Source organism: Catharus ustulatus, chromosome 4 (genome assembly GCF_009819885.2).
Source record: "Catharus ustulatus isolate bCatUst1 chromosome 4, bCatUst1.pri.v2, whole genome shotgun sequence".
Lineage (NCBI taxonomy): Eukaryota > Metazoa > Chordata > Aves > Passeriformes > Turdidae > Catharus > Catharus ustulatus.
In genome coordinates, this window is record NC_046224.1 from 57,336,135 (window position 1) to 57,350,106 (window position 13,972).

Here is a 13,972-nt window from a genome sequence, read left to right on the forward strand (position 1 = left end):
ATGTGTCTGTCTGCCTCCTTTCTGAGATGAGAGAAATGAAAAATAGGTGAAACCTTGACTTTTACTCTAAGTACACCAGCAGACAGCAAGAAAACAGTGCTGTTTATGTAACAGTCACTTGCAGCTTACAACCTGTCCTGGGACAAGAGGGAAATTTGGGGAAGAGTTCTGACTCAGGAGGACATAACCTAACTTTTGATATCACTATTTAAACCATCCTGAAAGACCCATTCAGAGCCACGGAGTCTCTTGGAGCCCTGCTCTGCTGTGCCAGAGCTCTTTACCTTTTTCTTTTTGGAGGTCCTTAACCTTTTTCTTCCTTCTGTTAAACTTGATGAGTGTTTATCCAGTGTGTGGGTGAAAGGCAATATAGATGTGTGCAATGCTTTTTTCTTTTTTAATTGGAAATGCTTCTCCTTCTATCCCACACTTGCACATAGCTGAGAATATTTCAGTAAAGGGAAATGGTATGGCTGCAGGCAGTAGTTTACCTCCCACTACATGGAATAACCTTCTCTGCTGAAAAATTCCAGGAGATTAGATGCTGTTAATTCAGCAGTTTCTAAAGTTAATTGAGGCCTTTACTTGGGTGATTTAGGTTTAACCTTTCTGAACACTTTCTCAAAAAAAAAAGTGGGCTTGCTCTTATTGGGACACTTATAGGAAGGACATGAGGACATGTAATTAATCAGAGCAGTTGGAAAATGCATTAATGAGATTGGTTTTGTCTCAAGTATGAGACCAGCTACTAGCATGGATGTAAAGTAATAGGATATCCAGATTTCTCAAGACAGCTTGATATAGTTCATAGCAGGTTCATCTAGGACTGCTTTAGTAATGTCCACCTTTATGGCGCTTGTTTCTTAACTGTTCAGTTGGGTTGTTTTACAAATCAGATGCACAAATACCAAGAAAACCTTCTAAGACCTGAGAAAAATCAATATTTTTCCAAAACCAAAATTGATTTATTGGCATAGTAAAGGAGGGCAATTCATTCCTCTAGTGGCAGTGTGCCACAGGTGTTGCTGCAGGTGTTACATCTGAAAATTTTCAACAGGAAACGTATTTGGAAACAAAAGAGGTCTCCTGGACAAAGAGGAAAGCTGGAGAGAATAAAGGGCATGGATACAAGACCCACCTGGTTACAAGAAGGAGGCTTTAGAACTCTGACAATAACACAGACATTAAAGTAAATTAATTTGAAATAGGAATTACTATAATATTCAGATTGATGATTTCATGTCTCTGTCAAGGAAACTGACTTAGGCATCAACAGGCATCTCACAGCTTCGACCAGAAATAGATATGCAAGTTGGCTTTAAGCCAATTGGCATTTCATAAGTATCTCTTTTCCTCAAGGCTTGGGTAGCAACAATCATGCTTATTAAGGTCCTGTAGAAGAAAGATAATACTGAAACTGTAGATGAAGCTGTATCTGACTTAGTAACTTTGTCTGCAGTGCCTGAATTGTTCAAAAGGGGAGTGCAATATGTATATAAGTATTTGTGTGTGAAGAATAACTAGCTACACATTTTCAAGTATACTTTGTTTCTGTTTCCCAAGGGGAGGATTAAAATTTCAGAGAAATTAGTTTCATCCCTCAGTTTGCAATAATTCAAAGGTTTATTGCATTACACATTTTGATAAGGAAGATGAAATAATTTTCTATGCTTGCTTTCTAAGTGATACCGATAAAGTTACGTCCTCATCCATTACACAATTGCAATTACACAGCAAAGCTACTTAGATTCACCCATATCTTGTGGGAAGGAGATCTGGTGAAAGCTGCATAATTCAACATGAAAAATTCTTGGGTGTTTCCACAAATATCTGATGGTCAGGCAGTACTGCTGTCTGTGAAGACTCTCACTGCTGGGATACATTTATTTTTATTGCTCTTGGTTCTTACTGATTAGATGTTTTTTTCCTATCGAACTGAAGCTATTTCACTTCAAAAAGTGTTTTAAAACAATTTTGAAATGCCTACTTTTCCTGTTAACTTTGGAAAGTATTGGTAAAAGAAGAAATAAATTGAATTTGGTCTTAAATCTAACAAAATTAAAAGAAAGGTGGGTTTAGTTCTCAGAGATCTAAAGCAATTGAAAAGATAATTTTTCACATGGGTAAAAAAGGCTGAGGATTAAAAGGAATAGGTGACCATAGCAATGAACACACCTCCAAGAGATTCACCAGTAAATGTGAAATAACTTCCAAGGGTGGGGTTTTCTGAAGAGCATCCTTTTAATTAATGGCAACTAATGGTAATCATGGTAATAAATGATTAATAGGGGTTAATAACTGAAGGTTTCTCATTTCACAAAATCTGATGTGTCAAGTGTTCAAACAACTCGCAGTCTTTTGTAATACTTTCTTGAAGTGGGTATTACTGTGTGTGGAAAATGGTATTTTCTAATTGGTAGATAGTATAATCCATGGTGACTTACTAGAAGAAGCGGCACACAAAACTATTATTTGTGGTTTAAACTGGTCCATACCTCCCCTCTAATTCCTTTTTATCTGCATCAGAAACATGCTACATTGTCATAGACTTTGTTAATATAGTCACAGGTGCTCTTGACAAATGGGAGTTTTTGACATTCAGATCGAAGTCCAAATTTATTCAAAGTGGGTGCAGAAGAATTCAGTCTGCCTGCTGCCAGGATTAGTGGTCAGCCAAAGCTGGGATCTGAGCCTGGCTCTAACTGAAGCCTGGGAATGTGCTCACTGCTAGAGTGGGTTCTTGGGCCATCTCTCCAGATTTCTGCCCTGTTTTTCTGCAGGTGTGATGAGTATGTCACACAGCTGGATGAGATGCAGAGGCAGCTGGCGGCTGCAGAGGATGAGAAGAAGACCCTGAACTCTCTGCTGCGCATGGCTATCCAGCAAAAACTTGCCCTGACCCAGCGACTGGAGGATTTAGAGTTCGACCACGAGCAATCCCGACGCAGCAAAGGCAAGCTGGGAAAGAGCAAGATCGGCAGCCCTAAAGTAAGTGAGGAGGCATCAGCCACCGTGCCAAGCATAGACACTTTCCTCCTGCATAGTCAGGGCCCACAGCAACCAAACTTACTGGTCAGCAGTGGCACTCAGAGGAAAAGGTATGCATGCAGTGATCTTTACAGTACAGTGCAGTAGCCAGACTTGCATTAAAATAGTTCACTGAATTATAAACATAATGGTTCTTTTTTATTTTTTGTTTCCATACTTTGACTGGGGAGAAGGAGGCGGGGAGGACATGAGTATGAAATTCAAAGCCTGGCAACATATGGTTCTGATCCACCTACTCACTGTTATTTCCTCCTTCTGAATGCAGTGTTTTGAACTATATTCTGTCAGTGTCTCAGTGCATCTTGTATGTCTTTAATATCAAGTGTGAATGTATTTTCTTTAACAAGTTTTCTTTAAGTTTTCCCTATGGTTTTCTATAATGAGCATCTGAAATAAAAGGATTGTGCTCTGTGAGCATTTTAGTGCTTAACATGAAAGAAACTACATTTCTTTGTTAAGCCCCGGTTGCTCACTTGTTCTTTGTCAGTGTGAAAAGAATATGGATATGTTCACTCAGATCAATTTATCTATATGGAAGCAAGTAACCTTTTGAAGGGGATGGCTGCCATTCATAACCTAATGCAAATATTTTGCTGTTCAAGCAGAGAGCTCATGTCTTGTGCCTGCCCCTGCCAAAACTCTGTAGGTTTGAGCATCTCCATGGATTTGAAGATGAAGAGGACTGTTAAAGAAGTCCTAGATAATCATTCCCTTTTCTTGTATGTTGTAATCACAATGCAAAACCAAGAGAACAGTCAGGGAGCCTTCTACAAGCTGACTTTGAGGATGCTGAGATATAACCCAACCTCATTTCCTCCTTCCCTAAGGTGAATGAGGATTTCCAATGCAGGCAAGGTGTGCTGCTCTGGAAATGACATGGGGTGTCAACGATAGTTGATTTTTACCTGTTAAGCAAGTTAAGATGATATTGTCATTCGTGAGGCTTTGAAAGGTAATTAAAGTAAAACTCTTTTGTTTCCATATGTATTTTTCTTGGATCTCCTGCAAGACTATTCTCACCTTCCCTTTGTGATCAGAGCCATCCCAGGACTTCAGGGACCTACCTCCAGAAATTATTAAGAGCCCCCCCTCATCCCGCCTCCACAGAATCATATCTTCTGAGGGGCCCCCCTTCCATGAGTGAATTCATCCATGGGCACCGTCTCAGCAAGGAAAAAAGGTTAACCGTGGCCATACCAGGTAAACATTTTTTCCTTGGGTGCATGTGGTGCTGAGTGGTTAGCAGAGCAAGGGACCTTCCCAGCACTGCAGATGCAATTTAATTTGGGCACCTTCTTGAAAAGCAAAATGTCTCCTCCTGTGTCACAGGGGGCAGGAGATGACATTCTGCTGACAGTGGCCCAAACTGGTTTCAGATGCAGTGGGGAAAGTCCTGTTGTGGTATGTGGTGCAGTCCCACTGGCACCCACAGAGGCTGCACCCTTGTGCCTGGGTGGAGCTCAGCCTGGTGGTGGCATTGGTAGCCCCCTGGAAGACACAAATCCCATGGGATAGAGGAGTCAGATGTGTGAGGACCAGCGAGGGAGTGGCTGGCAGTGTGCAGGAGCCTCCCCAGCTTTTCACCCTGGAGCATTCAGTCAGGTTTTTACAAAGGGTGATGTTCAACTCACAGAAGGCTTTGTTTATACGAATTGAGTTATGAAGTTTATCTGTGCAGGAAGGTTTTGCTCTTAATTTCCTGCCAAAATGTCGTGTCTGCCTCAAATGAGGCGTAGAAAGGAAATGCAAACTGGGATGACATTTCAAAGGTGTCACAGCTTTTTTCTCCTGAGAGAACCACTGCTAATTTCTTATCTTCTGCACCTGAGTGGGAACTGTAACCTTTAACCAGGCACAGTCTTGTCTGGTGGTAATTTCGTCCATTCTTTGTTTTGAAATATGTTATACACAAAAAGCAGAAGTAGAAAAAATGAAAGCTGAAAACCATAAAAGTAGTTCTTGCTGGAATAAATGCTTATTCTGGGAAGCTGAGCAGTACCTGTAGTAGGTGACATTTCTCACCTAGTGCCGTCAGTGTCAAAGCTGCCTTTGAGTAGTGCCATGCAAGTAACACCCACTCAGAGGACAAGTGTAAAACTGCAGAGTCTAAACAACACATTTTCCTGGGGTGTGTTGCAGTAAATAAATCAGAGAGCAGTCTTCTGAGGAGAAAAACGTGGGAGTTGGGGGAAAGAAGCATCTGATATCTCATGGAATGTCACGAATGCATGGACCACAGATTGAGAAACACTGACACAGTCTTTTTGTCCAGTAACAGAGACCACAGGATGAGGCATCCTGAAAGACAGAATTGTCCAGAAAATTGTTTGTCTGGAGTCCTACCTGTCACTTTAGGTACATCTCTACATATTTAGACTATAAGGGTCTTGAGACAGGGTCACTGATTTGTGTTACAGTTGTCCTTATGAATCTCGGCTTTCTGAATGCATTTGTCAAAATGTTACAGCATCACATGGCTTTAGTCTCAGCCTGTGAGACTGACAGGTCCAAACCTGAGATTTTTCTGAGCATTCAGATTCCAGTGTTGGCAGGATCAGGTTAGAACCAAGTTGAGGATTAATCAGGGAATTATTCATCATTGTTTTTACCAGTTTCTGGAAGATTTCTTACTGTTGTTAACAGATGAAAGGAGGGATGCACCAAGTAGGATTTTTTTGCCATCTGTCTAATTATCTGTTTCCTGAAAGTAAGGAACAGTGAATAATGTTATTCTGCTACTTTTATTGAGAATGTTTAAAAGTCTTGTCTCACAAAGAGCTTCTGTTCTCAGATGATTTGTGCAGTCAAGCAAGACAGCAAAAAGTGTAGCAACCCACACCTGCTTCTTCATCAGGGTGTGGAAATAAGTAGCATCCAAACTCAAACACTGGGGAGCAAAGTGTAGCTTGGCTTGAGGCTGAGTCCCCAGAAGTGGTGTAAGAATGAATCAAACCTACATCAAATGGAAATATGTTTTGGTTTTGATCTTTCAAATTTGTGAACTATCTCCTGCACAAGAATTTTTCACCGGTGTGATGTGAGAGCTTCCCTGTCCTTTCACGAGCTCCCAGGGATGTGGGGACTGGGAGGCTGTTACTGGGAATGTGTTTGGTTGGAGATGGAGGCAAAGAGCCAAAATAGCTGAAGTTGGCAGGAGAAACAGGACAGGTTCCTCTGCCCCATGTGCCCCATGCAGCAGCAAGCTGTGCCTGTGTTTCTTTTGCTCCTTATTCTGGATTTGGTGCTTGGCAGAAGAGGCTGCCTTTGCTTTGAGTGCTGGATACCTGGAGAGGGAAGGCTCGACTGCCTTTGGCAGCCTCTTTCAGAGGAAGACCAGCTGAACTGAAGACCTCTTAAGCAAGAGATTGTCATGTCCTGCTTGATTTCTATTTGAATGCCCTCACTCAGCTTTATTTCAGCATGCAGGTACCTCTGACACAAAGCTGCAACAGCACAACTTGATCTGAGCTTTCTAATTGAACTAATAGCTCTTAACTGCCCACAGGAGCTAAAAATACCACTGGTACTTTTCCAAAGTATCATGTTCCATTTTTCCTAGGTAATGGCATGCATTTAGCTTTGTTATTTGTTTCTTCTTTGCTTCTGTCCTGCTGACGTGCATTTTTACACTTTCAAGTCTTTATTCTTCTGGTAACAGTCAGTATGTGCCCAGCACAATTCCAGCCCACCTTTGGATGTGTTTGTGTTTGTTTTTCTAACTACATGGAAAAGCCAGGGCATATAGAAAGCCTAGTGCTGGGTTTGACAGTGGGTAATGCTGCAAAATGACCTTTCCTTTGCAGCTGAGTTCAAACTCCTTGAATATTAAGTCACTAGGTGCCTCTTAATATACCACAGTCCCAAATACGAAATATGGTTCTCTCAACCTCTTCAAGGAAAAAACAAGGCAAAAAATGTCTCCCTTAGTATCTGCTTTGACAGCACTCTTTTCTCTGTCAGGTACTTTAGCATGGCAATTCTAAAAGTTGAATATAAAGTTCTGCTATTTTAGCATAAAATTTAATCAAGATCCTTGTGTAGAAGATGTACCTGAAGTAGAAGGTTATGAGAAGGACAGTAACCAATGGCTGCAGTTCTCATTCAGAGTCAACAACAGACTACCTGAGAATCTCCTTTGGTTGAGCACTCTCCAAATAAAATGTCGTGGATGCTTCTTTCCCCTATTGTTTATGCTTAGTATTTAAAATCACACGCAGGAAAACAATGTAAAATGTTGCATATTTTGAAGGAATGCAGATCAGAAGACCATAATGAGCAATCATTTTAGAGAAATCTGTATGGTCTTATCTGTTTTATTTTATCAAAATAGAAAAAAGGTAGGTAGCAGCCTTAAATGTAACACATTTCCCTCAAATTCCAAGCCCAGCTGAGGCCAGATATTTGGTTGATCCAAGCCGGGATAGACCCACAGATTTAAAGAGAATTATGCTAGTTTGCTGTGATCCAAAGTTTGTATTTTTGCAGTGTTTAAATTAATTGTTTTGCATTGTTACAAACCATTTCATAAAATGGCTCTTCTAAAAATCTGAAAGAAAAAAAAAGAAGAAAAACAAACCTGCAAAATTAGGTGGTTTTGTAGGGTTGCTCATTTCTGAAAGCATGTTAAACCTGCAAGCACGCTTGCTTTTCAGCTGTCTTTATAGAGTGATTTACAGCCTAGCATTTAATTCCCAGGAGAAGAGACTAATGTGGAAGATAAAGACAGCAAAATAATACCACATAATACTATAGCAACTGCTCAGGCACTAAGCTCACCACCTACCATATGTAATTAAGAGTATATAATAGTTACTGAAAAAATAGTCCAAGATTAGTTTCTGATGTAGCTCTTTATGTACAGCAAACCAAATGTGAATCACAATATGATACAAATGAATAGCTCTTGTTTGTTGGTTTGCATTCTTACCATAAAATTTAACTTCGTTTGTAGAAACCCTCCCAAAGGCAATTCCTTGCGTGTCACTAAGGACTAACAGTGTCTGTAGATGGAAGATATTTTTTTAAAGCTAACAAGGAAAATGAAAATAAAAAAATCTTGAGGACCCAAAGGTTGAGGTCCTAGGAAGTCTTGTAATTAAATCTATAAGTTAGAACTCAAGGGAAATTGTCTTTGCTACTTGCCTTTACACTGAGAGTGGTTTAAAATAGAAGAATAGGTAAGAAACCTGGGAATGCATTGATCTGTTTGATGTAGCACAAACACAATTTAACGCAGGGAGCAGAGGGTCTTCTGAGTAGGGTGGTTCTTGGTGTTATAGGGAGTTAAGGGCTTTTGATAGGCCATGTGAGAAGTTGACTATCCTCTCTTTGCTCAAGGGATAAGGAATACACTCCCATGCTGTTTTAAAATATTTATTCTTTCTGGATTTTGAGCTTTTTAAAAGTGTTTTAGATGTGATTTTCCAGAAAAGGTTATTCACTGTGTAATCAAAAGCTCATCTTCCTTCTGTATTTTTCCTTAAATAACCTTGAAGTGGAACTTGGCATGTGGGGCAAGATTGTTGGTTTTACTCCTCCTTCTTGCTTCTTCATCCTGTTTAGGTAGTGTGAAGACAGGGAAATCCTCTTCAAAAGGTATGTTGTGAGTAGAAGCTGCCTTACCTTCCCCTTTTGGAGCCAGGGGTTAGGAAAACGAGCAGAGGTTTTCAGGCTGACACTTCTCTGCACAGAGGAGGCTTTCTGGAGAGGTGTGCCTCTGTAAAGGTCAGGGAAATACATTTTTGATAGCAAGTTTGTGTCTGTTTTCCTTGTGTGATGAAAGGGGTTTACATTCAAGGTCTTTAGCTGTGCACATTTTTTGTTTGTTTTGGAATATTTTGCCAAAAATAGTTTCAGCTTTGCTTTTGAGCTGAAGTACCGATGTCAGAAAGTGCCTCCCAAATTTCCAAGCATTGCTGCTGTAGGTATGACTTCAGTATCTCAACTTTGCTTTTTTATGCACTTCTCAATTTTGAAACAGCAGGACTGTCAGAAATCTGAACACAGAAAGCACAGCTTCTTTTAAAAATGGTTGTGGAGGAAGTCCTTTGAGGAGCACTGAGCTCAGAAATGGATTTTGCCAGGAGGGTGCTTTGTAGATCTTCATGATTGCTCAGGTTGCACAGTGAAGAGTTTTAAATATTTCTTACTTCTCCTTTGTGAATGAATTTTATAGATTGATGAAGAGGAACATCAACATGATTAGGATCTAGATACCTCTTTCTGTGCTGATTTTAAGTTAGATAATTTTATACTGAGTTCTTAACAAGGTGGATTTTTCTGTGCCTTAAGTGAAAGAATTGGTTAACCAACCACTATTATATAAGATATGCAGCCATATATAATGTTTAACTAGTCAGGCTGGTCTGTTCTGAATTGTTCAAGAAAGTTTGATTTGCTTCATCCAAGCAATCCAAAGTGTGGAAGTTCTTCAGAGCAATTATTAAAAAAAAAAAAAGTCCTCACAACTTTATTCTGGTAACACAAATTTAGTCTGAGTACAAATTGCCCTTTGCTTCATTAGAGATCCATGGATGATTATTCTAAGAAAGCATATTGTATTTTTATCTACTGGGAATGCACTTGTGTTGATGATGATCCTGTACCTGCAAGGTGTCTCTGAGCTTGTGCAGACACTGGCTGTTGTGAGACTCATGCAAGAGTGGTTTAATCTGTCTCTGCTCCTCATGAAAAATGGATTCTATATGTTTTAGTAGGCTTTTTTAAAAAAATCATGTGTAAGGGTTTTTTTAAAACCTGAATATGATGCTCTCCACAAAAGGGATAATTCAGTCATTGTTTACTTACTACCTGCGTTCTCTTTTTTGGTTCTGCATTGTCCTATTTTCTGTGGGTTCTGTAAACATGCCATATTTGTGTCTATGTTTGTTCATTGTTTGATGAGCGGTATCAGTACATATATACAGATAAATGTATATATCTTCCTGCTCTTCAGGGCCATGTCCTGCATCTGATATGCTCATTTAGCTCAGCTTAATGAGCATTGCATATTTATGCCATTTCAAGCATGGTGTGTTGTCCCTGTGGAGGCCGTTTTGAATTTGAGGAACAGTGTCCTTGCCAAGGACATTGGTTGGCTGTAACTGATGAAGAATTCAGCTGGCTAAATGTACTTTTACCTCTTGGTGCCACTGTGACAGGACCTTTTCACTCTGTGCTTTTTCTCTCTTTCATTTAGCTTTCCAGTTGCCACTGATGAGACCAAACCCATACATTTCATGCTGATCAATATGATTTAGCTATTATGGCATGAATTCGCTGCAGTTCTGCAAGTTTAGTTTAGTTTTTATTTATGTTTTTTCACTATATAAAGAAAGCAATCCTGAAATAAAATCTGTTTTTCATAAAAGTCCTAATTTGTTTGATAAGACATTGAAAAATAATAATAATAGAAGGACTGCAGTGAAATCCATGCCTTATTGCTGTATATTTTCATTAGAAGGTTATTGACATTTTTCTCTATCTAAGCTATGACATCATTGCTAATGGAATGGTTTACATTATCATCATTTGTTGAAGTTATCCAGTAAAGTCTTATTTAGACTTCTGTTTTGTTTCTAGCTAAACAGGTATACAGGTGACACATCAAATCTTTAAGGCATTTTACCAGATATTTGTTGCTTTCTCTGAAAATTTTGGGCTTTGGAATCCAGTCATATCAATTAACTAAAACAAAGATTGAAATATCCTTACAGCGCTGGTGACAAAAGTCATCTATCTCTATCTTCTTTTATGACAAGGTTTAATGTGATTTCATGACTTGCTAATTTTTGCCATCAAATACACAGGAATATTCAATGTTGTGCTTTTTGCCTCATAAATTAGGCAAAACAGAAGTGAGACATTGTGCTGACATTTTAGCTCTCTAATAGAGCAGTTCCTTGGGATGTTGTGGTGTTTGGAGGAAGCTCACAGCAATTCTTTAAACAAGACTAGTGTCCTTGATTTTAAGTGTCTCCCTGCCTGCATTTTTTAGGGGCATAGAACCTTATAATTGTAACTTACGTGGTTTCCTCCAAAGCCTACTTAAGTTACTGTTCCCACTGACTTCAAACTTAATAGTGCAAGTATTTTTGCTCTGGATGATTTTGTGATCTGAAATGTATCCATGTATCCACATTTCCATGGTAAACAACAAGATTGATATGTGATGATTTGTGCAGTTTTAAGACCTTTCTTTTGCTCTTTTGAAATGTGTAAAATGTGTATGTCTTTTAATGTTTCATGAATCATCAGACCTTTCTAAATGTGCTTTTTATGAACTGTATATAAAAGAAAGGAACTGAAGATATATTTTTCAGCTTATGCCATTTCCATTTCTGCTGTTTTACTAACCCATTATTTAGCTTCTCAGTAGATTTAATGAGGAATTATTTAAAGCATTCACAGAAACCATTTGAGAAATAATATAAGCACGTCGTGATACAAAAAGTGTGAAAAGGGCTTCAGAGCTGACAAGAAACCTTTTAATATTCTGAGCCTGTAACTGGAGAAAAATGCATTTCACTAATTTTGTTAATGACAAGGTATTATTTCTTTTTTAAAAGCTATTCTTAATGTGAACTACTGGAAAAGGCAAGCCTGGGGTATGGCTTTATCACTATACTTTTGAGCTAGCAGGCACATTTCCACTGAAACGTGGATTGATGGGGGAACAGCTCCTTAGATGTGGGATAATTCAGGTCTAAAAAGAAAATACAGGTGAAGTCATGCAGAATGAGGAAATTAAAGGCAAAAGCACTCCATACAGTGTAGCTGCTGTAGAGATGAAAGAACTCAGTAGGATATGGCCAAGAAACCTGACGTGTTCTGGAAAGCCCCTGAATCAGTGACCCACTAAGCCAGACATGGCTGTCTGTGCTGTGTGCCAGGCAGTGAGTGAAGTGGTTAGTGATGCTCCATGAGACTGTTTGTGGAAATTACCAAGATAGACAACGTTTCCCTAAAAGCCATAAGAAAATAGCAGTTCAACTCCCTATTCCCTGCTCTTACTCTTGAGAAGCATTTAACAGCAAGCCCTCTGTTAGGTTAAGTCTGCCTGACCTTGTCCTAAAGTGCTCAGAGGAGATGGAGCAGAAGGAGGGCCTGTGTCAGGCTTATGTGGTTTTAGAAACAGTGGGACATTCCTGAGCCTGCTTTGCAAGAAAAATAACATGGTTATGGGGAGATGACAGGAGATAAGGATTTTAGGTGCATCCTACTGCTGGCCTACTGCATCTTAGGGCAATGTATAGATATTGGTAGTTAATGGGAGTTCAGCAGCATGCTCACATCTCTTCAAATACTTTTAAAGAAGACTAATAAATAAGTAGGGGAAGAATTAAATGTTGTTATAGCTTCTCTGATCAAAAGTAATCTATTCAGTTTCCTGAATAGCAGGCTTAAGATGTGAGTACTTGCACTCTCAACACAGGAATTTCATAGTAGATTACCTTTACCGTGAAGAAAGCTGAAAATGATAATTAGTTGACACATTTCTCCATCTCCAATCAATGATCCATTATTCAGTTTAATGGAACTGAGGTAAAATTCAGACAGTGAGAAATCGCAGATAATGTAGGTGCTGGAAAATGTGCAGGAGCTAAGCAGCACCTGGTGAGCTTTATTTGGCTGCCAGTGTGGAGCTATGCCAGGATGGGGCTGGCTCGAATGGAGTGGTAGAATGGGGTGGTAGTCCTCCTACACTGGTCCTTTTGCTCACAGGCCAGGACAAGCCGAGTCAATCCTGCTCTGAGCAAGCTGGAGTTAATTAAGCCACCCAGGCTCCAGGTGGAACCCCAGAGGCTGCTCCACCATAGACCTCTCCTTCCAGGGCAGCCTGCAGAAACATGGAGCTGTGTCCAGTTTTCAGCTGACACACCCATTTACTGGGGCTGTGTGTAGGGCAGAGGTAGCTGTGTTATTTACAGACTCAGCCTGACCCTGGAAGTAGGAGAAGGGAGAGACTCTTCTAATCTTTGACCTGTGCCATTGTTTGAGGCTTTTTCTGAAGATAAGTCACAGCTGTTTTCTCACCAGCTGCTCTTTGTGATATCTATTACCTCTTCAAGTTCCTCTTGGCCTTCAGGAAGGTCAAAGTTTTCTTGGCATTCATTAGAAAAATGAAGATAAATTAGAAGTGAAATGAGCTGTCAAATAGTTGTATAAACTTATGTCCTTGTCACCCCTGTATATAACAGTCTGGAGATTTTTCTCATGCTGTCAGATTGCAACTTGAAAGCATCTCTGCAAATCTTAGCAAGCATCTTAGTACCCTCTGCCCCATTCTTCTTGACATCTCACATTTGTCTTTTGGTTTGGAAATTTTCCTCGTTCCTCACCTTTGAGCAGAGGGATTGATTTATTGTCTTTGTAGGTCTTGTTCTTTGATGTAACACATTTTTACATCTGCACAACTAGAAGGCTACTGATCTGTTCTTTGCTCAGTGCTTTCAGCTCATGCTATTAACCCGTCATTCTTTGCCATGAAATTGCCATGTCAGGGATGAAAATGTTTCATGACCATATTAATGGAGACAGCTTCTCTTTTCAAGTAAATTGTCAATAACAGCTTCATAGACAGGTTATCAAATTCCTCAGACTTGGTGGAGCAGGTTCAGTTGATAGTGGGTAGTGTAACACAAAGTCAGATAGCCTGAAAATTTTTATCTAGGAAAGAAGGAGCTTCTGTTGGCCTGAAGTGATCAATGGAATGCTAGAAAGATTTTTTAAACAGACTGAAAAAGCCTCAATCTCACATTTGGTCACAAACATTTATTGACAGATTTTCATTTATCAAGAACAGATTTTTCCCAATGTTTTCATATCAGAAATGCAAAATATGTAACAATACCTGCTCATTGGTCTGCTGTTTGGCTCTCAATTTTACCCTTTCAGATAAAAGGGGAGAAAAATTTCATTGATT

At 39.6% G+C, this 13,972-nt stretch overlaps 1 protein-coding gene across 6 annotated transcripts in view; it reads left to right on the forward strand.

Moving 5' to 3' along the window:
- BICD1 (BICD cargo adaptor 1) overlaps nucleotides 1–13,972 on the forward strand; it is a 167,398-nt gene that overhangs the window by 136,761 nt on the left and 16,665 nt on the right. For 3 of the 6 annotated variants that reach the window (XM_033057363.1, XM_033057366.2, XM_033057364.2), the window contains exon 7: nucleotides 2,781–2,988. In XM_033057363.1, the coding sequence (XP_032913254.1) occupies nucleotides 2,781–2,988 (208 nt within the window). Of the gene's footprint in view, nucleotides 1–2,780; nucleotides 3,099–4,057; nucleotides 4,249–13,972 lie in introns of those variants that run through there. The other 3 variants (XM_033057361.1, XM_033057362.2, XM_033057365.2) reach the window with 2 other exon arrangements.